The sequence below is a fragment of the Astyanax mexicanus genome, chromosome 20, assembly GCF_023375975.1.
Source record: "Astyanax mexicanus isolate ESR-SI-001 chromosome 20, AstMex3_surface, whole genome shotgun sequence".
NCBI lineage: Eukaryota > Metazoa > Chordata > Actinopteri > Characiformes > Acestrorhamphidae > Astyanax > Astyanax mexicanus.
This window is the reverse complement of record NC_064427.1, coordinates 30,159,258-30,182,786: the sequence shown is the minus strand read 5'-3', so window position 1 is coordinate 30,182,786 and position 23,529 is coordinate 30,159,258. Positions and strand designations below refer to the sequence as shown.

The 23,529-nt window shown below is 40.6% G+C and overlaps 1 protein-coding gene across 1 annotated transcript in view; it reads left to right on the top strand.

Annotated features, from left to right (window-relative positions):
- The window catches only part of gbe1a (glucan (1,4-alpha-), branching enzyme 1a), a 209,579-nt gene that overhangs the window by 5,652 nt on the left and 180,398 nt on the right, over positions 1–23,529 (top strand). The window contains exon 3 of the mRNA XM_022680724.2: positions 7,596–7,711. Coding sequence (XP_022536445.2) covers positions 7,596–7,711 — 116 coding nt within the window. The remainder of the gene's footprint in view (positions 1–7,595; positions 7,712–23,529) is intronic.

Here is a 23,529-nt window from a genome sequence, read left to right as displayed (position 1 = left end):
CACGGTTTGATTTGTTACAAACAGCAGAGATGTAGTAATGATTCATTACAAATACGTGCTTTCATGCTTAAATACTTTATATTATGCTCTTTAACAAAGACAGACATATGGTATGGCATATTAATAAGTACATAAATTCGTATATATATATATATATATATATATATATATATATATATATATATATATATATATATGTGTGTGTGTGTGTTTGGGTGTGTCTATGTACATATAAATATAAAATGAATTAATTTATACACTTATTAATATGCCATACCAATTGTTAAAGAGCATAATATAAAGTATTTAAGCATGAAAGCACGTATTTGTAATGTGTCACAGCGTCCTGAATCATTACTACATCTCTGCTGTTTGTAAAAAAACAAACCGTGTGAAAATCGGGTAAAAATTGGTGGAGTTGTAATTATTATAAGTTTATTTTATCCTTTTCGGCAGTAAAGTTTTGACACGCCCACTCTATTGCATACCACCTTTCGACACGCCCACACCTTTCGACACGCCCACTACTCCGGTCTGCAGAGACCTGACTCATACTTTGCTCATACAGACCAAACATAGTGGAACTGCAGTTCACCACTTACCAGTAGGGGGCGCCAAAGCCAAACTGCACTATAAAGTGCACTTAAAATCCTTTAATTTTCCCCCAAAAAAACAACAGTGTACCTTAAAATCTGGTGTATCTTATGTATGAATTGTACTAGTCAGGTTTTAAGGAGCAGTAACTCCGCTGAAGTACAGAGTTATAAAGGAGTTTCAGTGAAGTTTCTCCAGCACAAAGGCTGGAGCAGTATTAGTATTAGCATTAGCCGCTAACCGCACTAAGTGCTAGCTCTTTTTTTCGTTCAGAGGTGAGTATATTGGACTGTAGTCTGCGTGTTTTGAGTTTTAAACCAAGCTACGTGGGACAAACCGCTAGCTGATAGTGCCCTGTCTTACCAGAACACTCAGGGTTCCTCAGTGTGGTGCTATCGGGCAGCATTTACTAGCGCTAAGTGCTGCCATCTGCGGCAAGGGTTGCTGCTAACCGCGGCTAGCGCTATCTAAGCTTACTGTAAACAAACACAAGTGATTTTCACACCCAACTGAACAGTTTTCAGGGGAGAAATCTGTGTAGGTTAACACCCAGGACTCGTTTGACTTTTTAGCACTAGCAACCAGCCTGTTTCTCGCTCTCTCTCTCTCTGTGCTGGGGGTGTGTCCCTAGTATTTACCATAAAGCAAGTCTGACTCTTGCGATGCCTAAAACTGCATTTATTTGACAATGAGAAATGCCTGAAAAAAACAAAAAAAGATGCAGAGCTTTCAAATAATAAAAATAATGCAAAGAAAACAAGTTCATATTCATAAAGTTTTACAAGTTCAGAAATCAATATTTGGTGGAATACCCCTGTTTTTTAATCACAGTTTTCATGCATCATGGCATGTTCTCCACCAGTCTTACACACTGCTTTTGGATAACTTTATGCCACTCCTGGTGCAAAAATTCAAGCAGTTCAACTTGGTTTCATCTTTCTCCTGGTTATATTTCAGAGGTTTTCAATTTGGTAAAATCACAGAAACTCATCATTTTTAAGTGGTTTCGTATTTTTTCCACATATATATATATAGTCACATTAACTCACATCAACACACCTTTTGCAATCCCTGTGGGCAATGCTAAAATCACCGGGCAAGATTTTTATTGTTTTTTACTTTTACCAGACATGGATGTACTTTAGAGTAGTCAGACGCGAAATGAGATTTATATTTCCTATTTTTGAAAGGCTCTGCTTCCGTTTTTTCCCTGCCTCTGCCATGATGCTCCTTCTTACTGAACGCATCCTGTCCACTAAAAACTGATTGGCTGACATGACAGACTATTTGTAGAGAACAGGCCAATAACAATACTCTCAGTTTTGCATGCATTAGGGAAAAAGTCTGTGTCGCCAGTGTGCGCGTTTGTGTTCACTCTTAAGCAACTCGTTCTAAATTCGGGGGGATTTAATCTGACTTGCCGGCATCAGAGAGCCGTTATTGATATGCCGTTGCATAGTGTGCCTCCAAAAAAAAAAAAGAGCATAGCATGAACAGGTCAGTTAATGACAAAAAGGCTCCTTTACTCTCAGAGAAGGATGTTATTGAGGTCACTGAGTTCTGTTGTTTAAACACTGCATGGATCACTGCTCTTGACTCACTGCTGCCCCCTGGGATTCACACAGGAGCAATTTGGCCTTGGTCAAAAGACCAGCTTCTCCTGCCTCACACAATCACACTTGGACTGACAGCAGGGGAGCAGCCACAAGGCTTTCTGAGTTAGCCTTCTGAGCCGTGGTCTTTAGAGAAGAGATCTCCTAGCACAAACGCTGAGAAACACACACACACACACATATACACACACACGCTTATTTCCGCAGCTGTGGAACTGCTGCCTCTCACCTCGTCTTAGTCCCAGAGGTTTAGCGGCGCCTGTTGCAGCCGTGCCCCCTCTGCAGCCCTGCGTCTCGGCCCCGCGTGAGAAAGCTGTTCTTTCCCAGGCCGCGTTCCTGTGAATCCTTCAGGGAGCTGGTGCAAAGCCAGATGATTAGCCCGGGTCTGTGCTGAAAGAGCAGTGTGCCGCTGGCCAGCTTTAGCGCTCCTCTGTGAGCTAATTGAGAGCTCCCTGAGACACGGCATGAGCCACAGACACAGCAGCACCCGGAGAGAGAGGAGAGAGACGGATATGAAAAGAAAACCTACAGTGTGAAAGAGCGAAAAAAAAGGACAAATAGGCAAGAGATAAAAAAAGAAATACAGCATGAGTGTGGTGTTCAATATAATATATTTTTTTTAATAAAAGAGTTGGTATTTAAAGTTTATTAAAGTTTCAAAAGCTACTGAAGCCTTCATTTCCCAATACATACAGCCTATACAAGAAAACTCATGGCATCATCAGACTCTAAAATAAGGTTAATCAAATCAAATCAAATTTATTTGTATAGCGCTTGTTACAACTGGTGTTGTGTTACAGAAACATGTTCACAGGACAAAATCAGGCAAAACATTTAACATAAAAAATATAGAATACAAAACCCCCAGTGAGCGCGGATGCAAGGAAAAAAAACTCCCTCAGTGCTGCAGGAGGAGGAAGAAACCTTGGGAGGACCAAGACTCACATATATAAGGAAGGACCATCCTTCCACTGGTCAGACAGCTTTAAAAAGTCTTTAAACATCCACATATATCCACATATATTCAGGAGTATAGCAGTGCCACTAATGGAAGCAGTTAGATTTCCTGTAGGCTTGGATGTAATCTGTAGTGGAGAGTGAGATGGGCGATGGGTGGTGGTTATCTGTGGTGATCTGTGGCCAGACAGGGGACTGGATTTACATAAAAAAAGGAGAATATAAAATATGATCAGAGTGTGGCTAAAGACTCCGGCAGATCTGAATAAAACAGCCTAACTAAAGGCAGAGAGCCAGAAAGTAACATAGACATGAAGTCACCCTGAAACACCGGCATCCACCCACTCCACCGTCCACAAACCTGAGTGACCGCATGCAGTGGGTGAACAACAGCACCAGCATTCAGTTTATAAACTGCACCTTTCAATACTTGACATTGATTGTTTTGTAGAAGAACATTTGTAGAAGAAATTAGTGTAACAAATAATCCTCAGACTCTTTTTTTCTGGTTATAAATGAGTGTTAATATAGAATAACAGTAGACAGAGAAATCACATGAACTTTTGCACTCTACTGCTGCGGGATATGAAAGGGTGTCAGATTTCTGCACAACACCAGTTCTTTGGTGATGGCAGTGTGCCTAAACTTGCTGTAATCGGTTTGAAAACCTGAACCAACCAAAATGTCACACAGTAAAAGACCTTGGACACACCTTTTCTTTGATTTAATGTTGTTATTTTTTCCTACATTATATCTAAATACCTCATCAAAACTCATTCAGACTATGAAGGAACATAAAAGGAATCATGTAGTAACTTAAAAATGTTAAACAAATTAATATAATAATACTCAGCTTCTGTGGTTGGTAACTTATCCTTATTGATGTTGGTAACGTATCCTGTGCAACAAAGGTAACTCTCTCTCTTCCTTTCCTGAGGTGGTCCTGATGAGAGCCAGTTTCATCAAAACACTTTTAATGATCTTTGCGACTGCAAAAGATAATTTATCTCTTCACAACTTTACAACTGATGCTCTCAAACACATTAAGAGGGAAATAAATAATATTAGTCATTATCTCATGACAAGTTCAGCACAGCTGTTAACTGAAAGCTGAACATTCCAGGTGACTCTACCTCATAAAGCTGCCAAGATGTGCAAAGCTGTCATCTTAGCAAGGGGTGTTCGCTTTGAAGAATGTAAAATATAAAACATATTCTGGTTTGTTCAATACTTTTTTGTTGACTAAATAATTCCATATGTTTTTCTTTATCGTTTGGATAATTTTAGTATTAATCTACAATGCAGAACATTTTAAAATAATTACTTAATAAGTGTTTATAAACTGTGTCTTATGTTTCGATTGCTTCTTTAGTCTTGCACTGGGCCAAAGTGCCCAGCGGACAGATAAAGCTTTAAGAAATAACAAACTGTCCCCCACACTCACACAGACTCTCCTGAGACCACCTCTCTCAGAGCGTACACACACACACGCACATATATATATATATATATATATATATATATATATATATATATATATATATATATACGCTCAGTGCTCATAGAGCTGTATGTATGTGTGTCTATGTCGCATGGAAGGTGCTGGTGCATTGTGACAGCACACACACACACACACACACACGCTCGCTCTATGTAAGTGAAATCATACAGTCAGGTGAAAAGGCCAAATGGGTCTCTTGGTAGAGGAAATGGTGTTTATCAGCATTTCTTTATATATTTATTTTTCTGCATGCTGCTGGATGTAACTCCGGCTGAATATCTCGGTGAGCCGAGCACTGCAGCCCTTACATCCTTATTACAGCCGGCCTCTCTCTCTCTCTCTTCTCGCCGCCACCCCTCGCCACCCCCCTTTCCTCCCCCCCCCTTTGCTTCTACTTCTTTCTCCACTTTTTTTTCTATTTATCCCCTCTCCCTTTTTTAATTATCTTCCTCCAAGAGCCAGAGGCTGTGCCAAAGGAAATCCCAACTTCCAATTCGGCGCGAGATTGCGTTTTGACACGGCTCATATTATTCGGTTTCAATTTCAGAGAGAGCAAGAGAGCGAGAGAGAGAGAGAGGAAGAGCAGGAGAGAGAAAGAAGGGAAGCTCCTTTTGTCAACGAGTTGTCGCTCGGAAAGCATAATGCACTGAACTCTGCTCCCTTATTAATGCATTTCTCTGTTTCCTCTTTCCTCTCCCCGCGTAAAGCAGAGGCAAATCCACGGAGGCACGCGGAGCAAAGCGTGGAAAATGATCTATGACGAACGCATGTCACTCCGCTCCGGCTTTAAGAAGGGGTCACAGTCTTCTCGCCGGCTTTCCATTCTCTCTCCGCTGGCTGTAGATGAGTCAGCTGTGAGTCAGTCTCCTGGAGACACAGTACTGTATATTCTTCTGCTCTTCTGTTATGTTCAACTCAGCGCTCTGTTTGCACTGCGCTCCAAATGCGCAGCGATAAATAGCAAAGGTTCCTTTCACTCCATTGAAGAGGAGCTGAATATTTTAGATTGAAAATATGTTCTCCGCGTTCTCTGCTTTGGCTGACAGTGGGAGTTCAGGAGGTTCAGCTTGCTAACACAGCTAGCAATGAATGGGAGTTGTCAGGCCATGGAAAGTAGCGGTTAGCATGAGCATTTTAATTAAGGGCGCAAATCGCTGACCTAATAACGCTTCGATCGGGATACATTTCAGCTCCATTCAATTAGATTAATCTGTACCAACTAAAATACACTGACACTGACGAAAAAAGGCCACATTTTGCTCAGGGCTGGTTTCAGATGGTCTAAACAGGCGTCATGGTGGATGAAATACTGGTAAGATAACTTGAACCAGTTAACCAGCTCTTGATCAGTATATGTTGCAATTTGGTTCAGCTCAGGCTTGATTGTGTTGTTTGGGCTAATTGTCCAGGACCGTTTGAAAATTTGTGGCCTAGTGATGGTTTTCATTACATCATTATTACAACATTTCTCACATAATGTTCCCAGATTTTTTTTTTTTAGTTTCACACTCCATTCACTAATAATTTATATTGTGAATAATTTATTATTTTTCTATTTCCCCCCCAAAAAAACACTGAAGACTTTGGAGTTTACCACAATCATTTGGTTTCCAGTAAATGACACTTGAGTTGGGGTGAATTCCCCAAGAAACACCAGTAAGTGATTGTGAAACCATCATGGTTTCACAATCACTTACTGGTGTTTTATGGGGAATCCACCCCAACTTAAGTGTCCTACACTCTAGCATTGTTAACAGTGTTTAAAGTTAGCATTGTATACTGGTAGATAACAATGCATTATGCTGTATTTTGCACCATTAAAACAACAGGTAAACATCTCTATAAAATGACAGTCAAAAACACTGTTTGACTTGTGTTAAAAATGGTAGCAGGGATTCCAGAAAATCTGTATGAAAAAAAAGAAATATTCTGGTACGCCGGCTTGTTTGTTTGCTTGTTTTTAAATGTTACAGGTAGTGTAAGTAATTACAGAGGTACAGAGTTTTGTAATCTACTAAAATTTTGCTTTTTTGTTGTGCACAGATATGTTGTTGTCATACTCTGTGTATGACTAAATTAAATGATGCACAAACAGATGATTGATGATAAACTGCTCACTCTGGCACTCAAAATTCCAGTCATACATTTCCAGGCATAAACCCACACCAGATTTCCCTTTACACCACAGATCATGTGATGCTATGGTGTTGCAGCTTTCTAAGCTATTGATTATTTTCACCTGTTCTTCCCTGTGTATATACCCCTTAGTTTGGCTTAGTCCTTGCTGAGTATTGAATCTCATCTTCCTAGTTTTTCTACTATGTGCTCCATTGTCTTTGCTTTTTTGTTACCGAACTGTTTTATGTTACCGTTTTTAGTCTTTTGCCTTGCCCATTCTTTTGATTGCCTTGTTGCCTTTTTTGTATTTTTTGTCTTTTGCCTTCTTCCTTTCATTGCTGGATTTATTGTTTATGACCTTGGATTGCCTGACTACTCTCTGATATGTCGTTTGTATTTGCTGTCATTTTGTTACTGACCCTGCCTGCCCCTCACTATTCTTGTAAGCCTAGCCCCTTTTCTAATAAACTTTGTGATTTGTATCTGCGAGAGTCTGCCCTGGATCTGGCTAGTGTGACATAAAACGTATTATGCTACTACTTTTACTATAGTCCATGTGTGGTAAAGCTAACTTAAATTCTAAAATCTCCCTACTTTTTTAAATAGAAAATCCAACTTGACTTTTTAGCATTGTTTAGCTTCCATGGCACATGGCAAAAGTCAAGGGACAGGATGCTCGGCTCTCTCCCATGACACACAGAATGTCAACATTTTACTTTTTTGTCAGGCAATGCCTGATTTCCCTCATTGCAAGGTCTGCTTTATTGGTTTGCCTTCATTTATCTTAACATTTTGCTTCTTTTGTCCACCAGATGCATGGGAGAAGCTGTCTCACCCCTTCACTCCAAAAGCGTTTGGGAAATGGGAGCTGTCTCTCCCTCCCAAACCCGACGGATCTCCAGCCATCCAGCACCTGAGCAAGCTGAAGGTGGGCTTATTTCATTTCTGTTCTGTGCTCCAGCCCTTAAATCCACATTTTTAATAGAATACTGTTCACTTACTCTTATTGGCTACATTTGTGAGCACACATGCAACCCAATAGCGCTAGCACATTATGCAAAACACAGCTGGGTCTAGGTGTGAATATAGAATCAATTTGACGGGGAAAGCCAATGTAAATGTTTATGCAGAGCCACGGGCGTGTGCACACACTCAAGCAAATAATCCTATAAGCAAAATGATGCCTTTATGTCAAACTTGAAAGTATGCTTTTGTGTGTAGATCCACAGCAAATTTGCATGTGTTAAATCAACTCTGTGAGTGTTAATCCAACAAACACAACATCTGCTGTGTACAGAGAATGATGATGACGTTCATATTAGAGGTGGGTCGTGTTCTGTTACTCTGTTACTTTGCGCTACGTTATCTATATGACATAAATTCAGATCCTAATCAGTTCAATGACCACAGGTGTATAAAACCAAGCACCTCGGCATTAGTGAAAGAATGGGTCTCTCTCAGAAGCTCAGTGAATTCCAAAGTGGTACCATGATGGGATGCAGCACCTGTGCAACAAGTGCAGTTGTGAAATTTCCTCACTACTAAATATTAAAATTATAACACAGTGAAATTTTAACACAGTGGAAGCGACATGGAACTAAAGCAACTCTCTACTCTACTACCATAAAATAAAACAGTGGAGTCAGACCTTCACACTTCATGTGGTCTTCAGATCAGCTCAAGTACATTAAAGCGTAGATATCTTCAAGAAATGGGTTCAAGAATGACCAAGCAGCTCCATTCAAGCCTTACATCGCCAAACACAATGCAGGTGAATGGATACCTTTGGAAATATAGTTTACATGTGTGTACTGTACATATTAGCTTTTAATACATGTTTAATCAAGCACAGCTGACCTATCCATGCTTATGCTTGGATGCGAGTTCAAAACCCGGTCATGCTGCTTCACCCTCAGCAGCCAGAGTCAGAGACAGCACGTCTGGTCTTCAACCAGCCAAAACGGGCACATGTCACCCCACTGCTCATTGAGCTCCATTGGCTACCAGTTGCTGCTCGTATCAAATTCAAAGCTCTTACAATCGCCTACAAGGTGATGACAGAACAGCTCCTTCCTACCTGCACTCACTCCTGAAGGCTTACGCTTTAATTAGCCCTAATCTGAAGGTCTGGGGGACGTCAATATTGAACGAGCGGAAGACGTCGGAAAAAAGACGTCATCTGGCATCACAGTCTGCACCTTCAGGAGACCAAAATTGGACGTGCAAAAATCACCTAGAAAAGATGTTGTTTCAACGTCTCTTTGTTTAGGGCCACATCGCCCACCTCTAATGGCTCACCCCATTATAGAATAAATTTTAAGTTGCTTCAGATGCCTTTTTACAGAGGTGTAACTTGCTAGTTTTGTAAGCCATGATCTTGAGTATTTTTTTTATTTCTTTTTTTTTTTGTTGCCGTAACAGAAAACTGCAGGTTTCTGAGCTGAAAAGAACAAAGCTAATTAAAAATAATGTGTTCAGTCTCACAGAAAAAGCTCCAAACACCAATGGGACGGAATCTGAATGGATCAAGGGCTTAGTTGCTGTGGCCTGATCTAAGCCTGTTAGCAGAATGGCCTCTCCTTCCACTCTCTCTGACAGCTATACGGGTTATTGGCTGGCCTGGGTGGCCATTTTGTGTGGCGGAGCAGCTTGACTTGGCGGTGAGGGTTAATTTGAGGTTGATGGGGGGATTGAGACAGATGGGAACATGAGTGCCCAACAGGTCTCCATTTGCCGCAGTTGGCTTTAGTCAGTGTGTCCTACCCAGCTTGCCGTAGCGCCGCACTATAGCCTGGCGTCGAGTCTCGGCTGGAGGCCGGAGGCTGCTCTAATTGTATTAGTGCTGCATCAGCTGTGCTGTCTCTACCGCCACACACTGTCGCAAAACAACACACTCGGGTACACACTCACACCTGCTGATTTTCTGCCGCCGCAACGAGCTTTTAAACTGTTCCTTTTCTCGTTTCTTTTTTTTTTTTTTTCCCGCTCTTGACTCTTTGCAGAACCTCATTCTGTCAGGAGGTGTTGATTGATGGTGAAATGCAGCTGTGCAGGAACACTGCTGTCATGTTTAAATTGCGTTTACATTTAGCCATTTTAGCTGACACGCTCTTAACCAACTGCAGGGATGCTTTCCTCTGAAGCAGCTAGGGGCTAAGTGGCTTGCTTGCTCTTCAGGGGCGTAGTGGTAGGAGCTGTCAGCTGGGGATCAAACTCGAATGACCGCATAGATCCTTGTTAAGTTTTCTTCTCAGTCATATTCATGGCCGAGTGAAAAATATAAGGATAATATAAGGAAACAGGCTTTCCTTTAGAGCTGGGCAATATGACAAATTTTTCTTACTATATTTTCTATATACTGTATTTGTTATTTGTGTTTTAGCAGTGTGAAGCTGCTTTAAAACACAGAATGCAAAATATGAACACAAAATTTGCCGCTGCGCTTTTAAACACTGTGTTTTCCGTGCAGCGAGCAGTGAACGCAGCATAGACCGGTAGCCTGTAAACCGCATGGAGCAGCAGAGACAGCATCTGTTCATAGCAGTATATTATCTGTCTAATATATCAGAATAAACTGCGCCTAAGCAGCAGTTTAGCTCAAATAAAAAGAGGTATATTTGATAGATAGGTCCGATCAAGACCAGATCACATTCTCACTACAAGCAAACCGTTCCAGAAAAAAAGTCTGCATGTTGGGCGGGGCAGATTACGACGGAAGTTCTTGTCAAGCTTGGTGGAGTAATTAATTTGCGTAAAACAAAATAATAACGTGTTACTGATTCCAAATTAATTGCGTGCGTTAATGCTTTATGTTTTTCAGAACTTTGCCTAACATATCTTTCAAGCTTATTATATCTTATTTGGAATAGAGAATGTTGTATTTAACCAAATGAAACCTATAAAAATGCAATTCTATAAATACTATGATTTATAGCCAGCTATGACTCGAATGACCGCATCGATCCTTGTTAAGTTTTGTCTTTAGTCATAATCATAATTATGATGGCTTTTCTGTAGAGCTGGGCAATATGACGATACTGTATATTGCATATTGAAGATATCATCAGTGTACTGTATAAAGCAGGGGTACACTACGAGCTCTAAGCTGCCACTATGATCTGAGGATCGACCGGTTCTGCAGTGTAAAAGGAGGAGACTTCATCTGAGGGAGGGATCTGTACCAGCGGATGAAGGAGATGTAGGTACTTTCAAATCATGGGTTTTGTGTTTCTGTCACAGTCAAGCATTAACTAGCTTGTTTGTGTTTTGCCCTTTAGAACATGCTAACCCTTGACTAAAGTGTGGTAGACGCTCAGCATATACATGAGGCTTGACCAGCAACAGGTTATTTGTAAAAAAGTGACAGAACCCTTAAGAAATAAGTTTTCATGCATTTTTTTCCAATTGTAGTTTTCTTATCTCTGCTCCCCACAATCGGGAATTTAAGGAACATTTAAAAAAAAATCTTTTCTTTTTTCCTAATTTTTCCATTTTTGCATTTTTCCAAAAAAGCACGAATCTGAAAATGAGAGATTCACCTTCTCATTTTTCTTGAAATTCTGTTTGCCAAAGGCTGAACTGAAAAACTAGATGGTTGACAAATTGAATGAAAAGCTTTTTTTATTCTTTTTTTACTATATTTTAATTTTATACCCAATTTTCTATTTTCGAATTTTGCTTAAAACAGTCAGAATCTTAAACTGCTATACATTACACTGATCCTACTGCTCCAGGAACTAATGGTTTTCACTGTGGTATTAGATATGAACTTCACACAGTGTAAAGTGGGCTCCACCGTGTACAGAATTACATCATATCGACCAAAAATTAAGAAATAAATATATCATGATATACATTTTGCCCATATCGTCCAGTCCTGCTCCTACTCATGCAGTGCATATCACTATAAGAAGAGCCATTCAACATTTTCTACTAAATTTAAAGAGGTTTAATAAATAGGGAAACAGATGGCTTGTAGGCTTAATATGAACAGCAACACTGTGAGTGATTCTTCCTTCATGTTTATGATCTGTTGTCATGTGGATTAATCTCTGAAAAAAACATGATTTGTATACTTTTAAGAGCAGACAGTAGCTGTAATTGGCCAGAAATGATGTGAATTAAACCCAAATATAGCCTGAGAATTTCTGCTCATGTCCAACAGCAAGAGTAGCACCAAGTTTACAATCCAAGTCCAACAGAAAGTAGTCTGACAAGATTCTGCCCAAACTCAACTGTAGCCAAATACAGAAGTCTGTCTGAACCAGACTGTCGCCCACTGAAATCCTGTCCAATCCCAAATGTAGGCCAACAAATTCTGTACAAACCAAACTGTATCCCAACAGTATTCTGTCCAAACCAGAATGTCACCCAACAAATTCTGTCTGAACCAGATTGTAGTCCACCAAACCCAAATATAGCCACGCAAATTCTGTCTGAATCAGACTGTAGACCAATAAATCCTGTAGCCCAACAGAATTCTGTGTGAATCTGACTAATCCAAGAATTCTCTTTCTCTTTTTTTTTACATACCCGGGTCTGTAGGGACCACATTGCCACCCTGCATATTTATTTTTCTATTATTGTTTTTATCTATTGAGAATTATCTCAAGATAACACTCCAATACTGCAACCATACCAAGGATATCAACAGTTTAAAAGAGTCAAATGCACACATTTACATATCTAGATTTAGATATGTTTCAATTATATTAGCCAAATGCGAATGTGGCCCAACACATTCTGTCTGAACTAGTGTAGTACCCCAAAATTCTGAATAGACCCAATGTAGCCCAACACGTAAACTGTGGACCAACAAAATTATATTTAAAAGCAGAAATCCTACCATTCTCCCAACCTCTTCCCAGTGCACAAAAATGGGTAACACTTTATTTTAAGGAACACAAATTAGGTGCTTATTAATGTCTTATTATTTGCTTAATAAAGCCTTAATTAGACATTTTTAAATGATTTATTCACTTCGTATTTATTCTGGCTTTATTCTGTGTAAATGTTATTGGTGCTTAATTAGGGGTCTGTGATTGATTACATATTTATTCAGTTCTTTTTAGTGTCTAATTAGTGATGAACAGAACCTCACTTTAAAATATGGTACACATCTTGGTCTACTAGTGACTCACATAGATTTAACTGTGGCCAATTGTACACTAATAACATGTAGCCCCAGATCTAGCCCAAAATCTTTTCTCTTAGCCAAAAAAAACAATGTTTTAACAAGAGCTTCTTCAGCCTGCTGCCATCAGGGAGAAGACTTGGGGCTAGAAACAGCAGACTGAGAGAGTGCTTGATCCACCAGACTGTGAGAATGCTGAACTCTCTCCCTGCTAAATCCCCCTTCCCCTTTCTGCTGCAAGCACACACATACTCAGCATCCTGCACCGCCCTCTCCTTACTTATCTGTGACCTTGTTGTATTGTATATTTAGTGTCTCTCATGTTTTTAGATTTATAATCTTATTTTCTGTACTTGTTGTAACTTTTGGGAAGGAGAGTAACGTAATTTCAATTCTCTCAATATTTCTATTAATAGCACATGTCAATGAAAGCCATCATCAGCTGAATTTTACTTTAAGAGAACATTGACAATGACAAGCCAAACATGATATTTTTTTTATTCAGTCCAAACTCTGACAAATTATTCAGGAAATAAATCTAAAACACCCCCAAGTAATTGGACTTCGTCAGTTTTTGACAAAAAATAAAATAATAGCCTAACAATGGACACACACACACACACACACACACACAGCAAATTACAGGAAGTGTGCATCTACTGTGGGACAAGAGTGAGTTTGAGGAGGAAAGAGCCCCTATTGTGTGTCTGGGAGTGTGTGCCTTTTATGCTGGCGCTAATGGTCACCAGCAGAAGTCCTGGTGTTTAATCCCTCTCTGTTGCTCGGGGTGACTGACAGGTGGGCAGACTGCGCCTTGTTTCCGGACCGCTGTGTTTTTAAATGCGACTGGCTGTCACACGCAGCTTCACACACTTTCACGTTTGGTCTAAGGGGCCATTTAAATGGCCTTAAGTGCCACAGCTTAAGATCCCAGTAATGGGGGTGCTGAGTTTTAGTAGCTAGGAGTCGTCTGCTCGGTTCACACTGGAGCCTCCACTTCCATCCACTATTTCTCTTTTTTCTTTCTTTCTCCTCCTCTCTCCCTCACTTCCTTTCTCCCTCTCTCCCCCATCACTCTTTCTCTCTCTCTCTCTCTCTCTCTCTCTGAAGTAGTAGCATGTAATCTAGTATTGGTTCCTTTTGTGCTTTGCTGAAAAGCTAGCAGCGGGTCCTCTGGTTACTGACAACAGACCCACTGCTGTTCGTGCTCTTCCGACTGGTTGGAACAGCATGGCTTGTGCTCTTGCCTCTTATGAGCAGAGTGCACTGATTGCACAGCCTATTAGAGACTCGCTGTGCTGCACAACAAATGAGTCTAAATCCATTTTATACCTCCATTCTTTTCTTTTCATCTCTAATGGGCAAGGCACATGTTGTCCTGCCTGGCAGTGAAATAATAATAAGAATAGAAAAGTAACAGGATTGATGTTGTAATAGTAATAATAATAATTTGTAATAATAATAATAATGATCATATATAACTGAAAAGTTAGGCTCAGATCTGAGTATTTCATGACTGTGTGAACTAGAGCTTAGATTCTCTGCCCGAACCCGACCTGACCCGAGGCCCGATCCGAAATCGGGTCGGTTCGGGCCGAGATTTACCACCACATTCCTCGGGCCGAGTCGGGTCAGGCTCCAGATAATTATTAAAGCCATATCGCCCACCCCTAATTTGGATGTTTTGTCAAAAATGGAAAATTTTCCGTTGACATTGCAATTCCTAGAATGAGCATTACTAAATTGCTCCCTGAGGTAACACTTTATGACCCATTTACATATTGACATACTCCGGTCCCAGGACTTTTGGCATGTCAGTATATACATATATTTTTTACATCAAGTTTGATATCAAATGATTAAATAGCAATGTAAGGATGTGTATCATTCATAATGTATGTGAAACATTCTCCATACTTGCTTTATCGGTTCATGGGTGGTTTATACATTACCCTAAAGCCATTGTAATTGACCTGCTCTATCAATAAATAATCCAAACCTACTGCTTATGCGTAGCTCCATAACTTCTCCACGGTTCTCTATGTATCTTGCAATTTTAATTGAGCGTGAGGTTCAATCCCACATGAATCAGCTCAAAACTTCACCCGCAACTTTTATTTTCCTGCAGCACAGAATGAACACGTGGCATGCACGCTCATGAATAAAGCATGCATGGCCAGTGGAGCTAACAACGATGCTCAATATGCAAGTGGTTGTCTCTTTCTGAAGGACTTTTGTAGGGCGTTTTTCACAAGCAGGAACGAACGTGAAAAAGCTCGTTCTCCAACTAAACAAGCACTTTAATTTTCCTGATTCTGTGTGGAACTAATCAGAAGTAGAATCACTTTATTACATCGTATATGTTACGCATATGAGGAAGACAACATGCAGGGAGTGAGGAAAAATAAATAATGTCTGCTATTACAACTGCAAAAAAAGAAAAAGTTGTGAGAGTCATAAAAATGCAAATATTAAAGAAAATTAGTGTCACTTAAATTTACTTTGATTTTTATTTGATTGCAGACAGTATGAACCCAAGCTATTTCATGTTTTCTGTTATCAATTTCTTTTTATTTGTTAATAAACATCCATTTCTGCATCTTAGGCGTGCAACACATTCCTGCAAAAAAATATGGTAAAGCATTTTTTGCACACTTTTGTCGTTTTGTTGCCATTTTTTCTCAATACACAAGACGTTTTGGCACAGAGGATACCAAGTGATATAGGGCACTACCTTCACCCTACACAAGGTTCATCATGATGCTCATTGCTACCTTTAATAGCGATGGAGCTTACGAATATATCTGCGTCGATGGGTGTGGTGGTCTGGAAGTGAGGTGTGTTCAGGTAAATTTCTACCATATTGCTACCTTGGCAATGGAAAACACAGGTCAACCAGCAGACGCTCATTGCCATCTTGGCAACACAGGCGCACCAAAAGCACCAAAACACTCGTATACATCAGCAATAAACAGAATATACAGTATAATAACATTGCTATTCCTGTAAGTGACCTTTTAAAGCGTGAATAAGCAGGTCAGTTTCCTCTGCTGACAAGCACAGAAACGTTGTGCCGTTAAAATCCCAATCTGTAAAAGTCAGAGCACACCTGGCTCTAAAAGGTAATCGCAAGTGACACACTGATTGGTTTATGGCACACCCATTATTAATTAAGAGAAATAATTCCTGCCTTTAGCCTCAAGGCATACGTACGTTGTTACGATAGCAAAGACACGCTGACGCAATCTCTGCGGTCCAGCTTTGAAAGCTCACCCAAGGTGGCTAAAAAGTGTTTCAAGGGTTTTGACCCCTTTTTCCTGCAAACATCTTAAAGCGTCTTAAAGTGCTAATCATTTTTACATTTTTTGTTTTAAAATTCTTCAAATATTCTCTACTGGGCACAAATCATCACTTCAGGAGAGCTAGTCCAGTACTCATACCCCACTTTTTTCACAGCTATATCTTTGTAATCTTTGTATGCAGCATGCAGTATTTTGCATTGTCTTGTTGAAAAATGCATGGGGGTCCAAGAAAAAGATCTTGAGGATGTTGTCTTGAAGGCGCACCAGCATATATTGTGAGGTGACACTACCCACTAACATGGCAATCCCTGGCTTTTGAACATGTTGCACCCTGCGCAAGGTGTATTGCGATGCTCAAATAGCCATGTGATTGCCCATGTAGATCTATAGTTATTGTATATAATAATCAAATATTTTCTGATTTTAGGTTGCAATATATTACAATTTATAACAGAATAAGCTGAGCGTATTTATTTTATTGTGTGAGGTGTCCATTAAGGTTCCTGGGTTCCACAGGTCTTGTAAAAGGTTGTTAACGTGTCTAGTTGTGCTGATTTTGATGGTTCTAAATCCTCTACCAGAGGCTATTGGTTGGAAGTGGTGATGTCCAAGGTGAGAGGGGTCAGCTATAATCTTGCCAGCAAGCTTCCTGATCCTGCTGTTCTATATGTCCTGAAGTGCTGGCAGAGTACAGCAGAAGATCATCTCTGTCATGCTGATTATAGTCTGGAGTTTGGCTCCTTCTTGTGAGGTTGATGTTCCAGACCGGATGATTACAGATGATGTGAGGATGGTCTCCAAGATTACTGTGTAGAACTGGATGATCAGGGCCTATGGCAGGTTAAATTTGTTGCCTGCTCCTTCAGGTAGAACATTCTCTGCTGTGCTTTCTTGGCAATGAACTCCATCTTCTCCCCCTCTAGCTACTATTTATTTTTGTCTTTTGGCTGTAGAAAACGTTGAATTTTCTTACTATGTGATTTACTAGAGCCACATTCTTGCTTAAAAGCCCTTGACAGTTGAGGCATAGACTTCACAAGACCTCTGAATGTGTTCTGTGGAATATGAAACTAAGACGTTATGGGTGAAGAGGATTTGAATCCTGTAAATCATGGATCTATGGGCCTCCATGGGACATACCTTGACATTATGACATTACTTTTACTTTTCTGACCCAAAATGCATAGTGTAGAACCAAAACATCTTAACCTGTTGCTAGAACTGGTTGTCCTTCCTTGGATCAATTTCGGTAGGTACATACAAAGTACCAATAAAAAACTGCTTGATATTTTGGAGATGTTCCGAGCCCGTATTTATTGGCTTACACCTACCAAAACCCATGATCCTGTTGCTGGGACTGGTTGTTCTTCTTGGGTCATTGTTGGCAGTAACCTGACAATGCATACTGGGAACATTCCAATGTTGTTAGGTACTAGAAAATGTCTCCTGTGAACATCGCACAAGACCTTCTTGAAGGTTTGGAGATGCCCTGACAATAGTCCTGTTATTGGGACTGGTTGACTATGCTTGGACTTATCATACTTTCACTTGGACTGGTTGTCTTTCTTGGGCCAGTTTTGGTTGATGCCAGCCAATGCCTACTGGGAACATCCCACAAATTCTGCTTGATGGTTGGGAGATGCATTGACACCGGAGTCATTGGCTGGTACCTATCAAAACGCATGGTCCTCTTGCAGGGCCTGATTGACATTTCAATGCTCACTGGGAACATCCCATATAAGGTTTGGAGAGGTTCTAACCCATGATTCTGCCAAAATCCATGATTCTGTTGCCAGGACTGTTTGTTCTTCATTGGGTAATGTTGGTAGGTGACCGCTAATGCGTACTGGGAACATCCCACAAAATCTGCTTGAAGGTTTGGATATGTTCTAACCTAGTATTCATTGGCTGTTACCTACCAAAACCCACAATCTTCTTGCAGGGATTGATTGTCCTTTGGCCATTGTTAATAGGTACCAGATATTACCAACTGCAAAAGATCTGGCATAATCTGCTTGATGTTTTGGAGATGTTCTGACCCAGTCATCTTGCCATCACAAGTTTTGTCTTACTTTTAACACCTTCTAGTTATTTAAGAACTGTTCACTTGCTGCCCAATATATCCCTAACCTTGAGAAGGCGTCATTTTAGTGTGGCTTAACAGTAGTTTTGGTGAAGGCCAATATTTTTTAGCTAGTACGTACCAAAACCTATGATACTTTCACTTGAACTGGTTGACATTTCTTGAGCCAGTGTTGGTAGGTGAACGCCAATGCATACTGGGAACATCCCACAAAATATGCTTGAAGTTTGGAGATGTTGTAATTCAGTATACATTTTCTTTTACCAACCAAAACTCATGCTCTGACCCAGTAAACATTGGCTAATGCCTAACAAATGCCATGGTCCTTTTCCTGGGACTGGGTGAATATTCTTGGACCAATTTTGTGAAGTACCAGAAGTACAAGCCATTGCCAACAGGAAACATCTGGCAAAATCTGCTTGATGTTTTGTAGATGTTCTGGCTAGGTCGTCTTGCCGTCAAAGGTTTTTCGTATTTCCAACACCTTCTAGTTCTTTAAGAACTGTTCACTTGCTGCCCAAGATATCCCTAACCTTGAGAAGGCGTCATCGCGGTGTGGCTTAACTGTAGTCTTGGTGAAGGCCAGTCAATGTGGGCCTCATTGAGACCTTCTCCTTCCACTCACTTCTATTTCAGACACGTGCCGGCCGGGGTGAAAGCCCCCTCGCAATCTTTTATGAGCCGCCCTCTGCTAGGGGCTAAATCAATGGAGCCTAATGAATTTCCCACTCGTGGCGCCATGCTCGGCTGTGGAGGAATGAGAGCGGCGCTGTTTGCGAGAGCTTTAAACCACTTCAGCATTCTCTCAGCAAGCCCACCGTGCCCCCCCCCCCACCCCCAAAATGTAATTTATTCATTAATTAAAATTTTATCACCTGTGTCGTGATATTGATATTCGACACGTCTTTGAAAAGTGGGGGGAAAGGAACGGAAAGAAAACAACACACACACACACACACAAACACAAATGCTTACACACACGCGCATATACACACATACATATACTCACTCAGAAAGTGAAAGAAAGAGAGAGAGAGGGAACTCATGATGCTCAGAGCGTTTTAGCAGCCAATAGAATGTGATCAATACGGAGCCCCGGTGGATTTGAGTCTCCAGAAAGGCCATGTTTTATTCTGTGTGTGTTTTCTCTCTCTCTCTCTCTCTCTCTCTCTCTCTCTCTCTCTTTTTCTCTCTCTCTCTTACATTCGCTCTCTCTGTTGAAGGGTACAGCATCTGCAGACAGGTGGGATATAGTCACACTCTCAGGGGAAATCAAAATACTGGTACAAACAGAGCTTGGAACAGAGTCAGGGAAAGTGGAGTTTAGAGGAATTTGAGGCTGTTGAATATTTGCACGAGAGGAAACGGAAGGCTGCAGTGAGAGCATTTAGGTGTGTGTGAATGTGTGTGTGTGTGTGTGTGTGTATTGTCATAAAGATAATCACCTACATCTGTATAAGTTGGGAGGTCTTATCTTGTATTATCTCCTGAGGTAGTTACTAGGAATACATGATGGAAGACCACTCAGAGTGGACAGGGTGGTAATTATCAGGATTGGTATCTGGCTCGAATTGTCCATGTGATCAGACACAAGCAATTCTGGCAGAAATCAAACTCAAATCTAGGAAGTTCCACAAGTCAACAAGACTCCAATTACCAGCATGCACTTACACTGGATTTTCCTGACTCTGCTGATCAGGTGACGCAATGCCGTTCCCACTCCCCCAGCTTCTGATTGCTTTCACCTGGCCTCTCCTGTATATATACCCCTCGTTTTCTCTGTTCCTGGCCGAGTATTGGAGGGCTCGCTGTATGAGAGTGTGAGTGTGTGTGTCTATGTGTGAGTGTGTGTGTGTTCAGCCTTTAGCCCAGTACTAGTTTTAGTCTGTTTTGGCATGGTTGTGGCCGACAGCTACCATTGCAAATTCCAGCAATAAAGCAATGGCTGTGTTCCTTCATCCTGATTACTGCCTCTTGACCATGTTCATGATGCTCAGGTGAGCTAGTTTCAACCATAGCTCTTTGGTCCAAAATGAGCTAAACTTTCCCTTCAACCTGTTCTCTTCAACGTCAGTTCTTTTCCAGCGGAAAGATGAGCAGGAACTGGGTTAGAGTAAAGTACTGGAAATTTCTTTTAGCCTGCTCAATCATGTTATGAAAATAAAATGAGAAAGTAAAAGTGCTAAAGCAATAAAACTGAACGAGAGCTGCAGTACCTAGGTGACTACACACCCACACTACAATTCCCAGAATACATCACATTTCTCAGCATTAACCCCTTACTTTCCCAACAACTGTAAACGTCTTTCTCCTCCATCCAGCCGGGCGCTATAATTTCTTTTTGCTAAGGAAAACGACAAAAAGTAAAGCACAGTGATTTGGATTACTAACTTTAATCGGATTACTGGATTGGAAATAGTAATGTGTTAGATCAGTTTGATTTAAAAACAGCTTTTTCCCAACTACTGTACGTTTACTTAACCAGGTTTAACTGCTTTTTGTAATGTATTTGTCTACTGACACAGAGGTGTGAGCATCTTATGCTGTACCGTAAGTAAATTCCATCAAGTCAAGTCAAGAGGCTTTTATTGTCATTACAACTGAGTACAGGTACACAGTGTAGTGAAATTATGTTCCTCCGGAACCATGGTGCAACATGGAACAATAAGCAATAGACAACAACAACAAGTGCAGGAGTGACGACAGTGCAACATAAAACTATAACACTAAATAACAATAAATACAATAAATACAAAAGACAAGACAATTTAAGACAGGACAGTGCATAGGTGGTGGGTGGGGTGGGGTGGGGTTCAGCTTTGTCTCTGTGCGTTGAGAAGTCTGACTGCCTGGTGGATGAAGCTGTTGCAGAGTCTAGTAGTGGAGGCTCAGATGCTCCTGTATCTTCTGCCGGATGGCATCAGAGCGAAGAGTCCGTGTGAGGGATGGGTGGGGTCATCCACAATGCTGGTGGCTTTGTGGATGCAGCGTGTAGTGTAGATGTCAGTAATGGAGGGGAGAGAGACTCCGATGATCTTCTCAGCTGTCCTCACTATCCGCTGTAGGGTCTTGCGGTCTGAGGTGTTGCAACTTCAACATAATTCCATCAACATAAAATTGAATTAAATTGATAAACACAAGACCCACGTTCGAGAACTTCTTATTTTAGCTCCAGCTGACACTCGCCGACCCTGAATTGAAGCCCCCACATGTTTGCCATGCTCCACGCGACTGTGTCTGCCCGGCTCTGAGGAAAGGGGCGGGAGAGCTTTGATGGAAGTAAAATCTAATTAGAGTTTTGACGCTGCACTGACACTGAAAAATGCCCGGCTGAACTCTATTCTTGTGCTAAATGGGAAAGGGATCACCGGCCCCTCCTTCACAACAGCCCCCCCCCCCATTCTAAATTAAACTCCAGCTAATCCACAAAAAAACCCTGTCTGGCCCACTTTAAACAGCGGCCAAATTCACCTGTCAGACTGCAGGCTCCGTCACTGCATGCCAGAACGATACCCAACCCCAAAACACACACACACAATCCGTCCCTACATCTGTCCACACACTCACACACTCCCACACACACTCACTCACACTCAATCACACACTCACAGTCCCTCTCAATCTCTCGTTCTATCACTGCTCTCGTTCTACTTGTTTGTTTCTGCTTTATCCAGTGACGTGTAATGGCAGTCTTAGTGGGCAGGTTTTGTGCGAGTGTGTGTGTGTGTGTGTGTGTGTTTGCTGAGACCAGGTGGAGGCACCAGTGTCCTGACCTGATGCTTCTCTGGACCTGCTATTGATCTGTCATGACGCCCCTGAAGGACTGAAAGCAACAAGAAATGTGAAAGCTTTAACTTTTTTTAAAGTGAATTGTTTTTCTTTAGACCTTCCCTTAAAACAAACACAAACACACACAAGCACATGAATACTCACACAAATGGCTGTTTTTTATACCTTGCAAGTCCATGGTGTAACCTAGATATAGGTGCATAATGGTCATTGTAAATAAAATAATACAAATATTGAATTTTTCGGTAATCCTAACTATATATCAGAGTAAATTAGTCTTTAGTTAACTAGTTATTAGTTAACAATGTATTATTCTTAGTAATACACATTCTATATATATCTATATATGTATTAATTTTCTTCCTTTATACTAACGAGTATTAGCCAATCAATGTCAGGCCCCTTATACTACACTCACCACTTAAGCTTCACTATGATCTTCTACTTCCTCTTTTTCCTTGTGGTTCATCCAGTTGAGCTGAGTTCACTGTTCTAAGTAAAGTAAGTTATATCAGAGTAATTTACTACAGTCAAGAAGCCCTGGAAGCCCATTTCTACACTTCTGGTGCAAAATGTTAATCTGAACCACTATAGTAGTGTTAAACCCCCAACAATAGGTTCATACTAGGGCTGATACTCATAATATTAATTTGGAATTAGTAATGGATTCTTATTTTTTATTTATGCAGTTAATAATGCCAGCAAGTCTGACCCCAACTTTCACTGTAAGCCTGGATAAATTGAATTTACTTTAAACATTTGAGGAAACTGTTTGACTTAAAAAAGTTAAGTAATGGAGAATGAAAACTTAAGTTAGCATAACGTAGAACATCAAGTTATTACAACCAAAGGGGAAGTTGATTTTACTTTTCTATTTTTATTATACTGTAAGACCGGATAAGTTGACTTTACTTTTTTAAGGCAACCAGTTTGCTGAAAAAATTTAACTAATGGGAAATGAGACTAGAGTGAGCATGAATAAAAAAAGACATCAATTTATTACAACTAAAGGGGAAGTTGATTTATTTCTAAGGTAGCCCAGGGGGAATCACTACACACTGATGGTGAGTGTTAGTCACAAACTGTTGGACACACCCAGTAAGCAAATAGATTGTGCTAGAAGCCAATGGAAAAGAAGCTGTTAATGGCAACAGACTAATATCAGTTATTATAAGTTGGTTCAACTCATAGATCTCAGTTTGAATGTTTATATGGACCCACAAATGTTCAACTAATGTTAATGTTTAGAAATACCCAATTTTATGTAAAACAGACTTAAATCATTTGAGTTCAAACAACGTATGGGTTTACAGCGTGCCCGACATGCAGATTATTTTTCTGTATCGGTTCGCTTCTGGTAAAAAGGAGATCTGGTCTCGATCCAACCAAACATGGTAAGATAATTCTGTGTGTATTGATAATGTAAGCTACCTGACAAA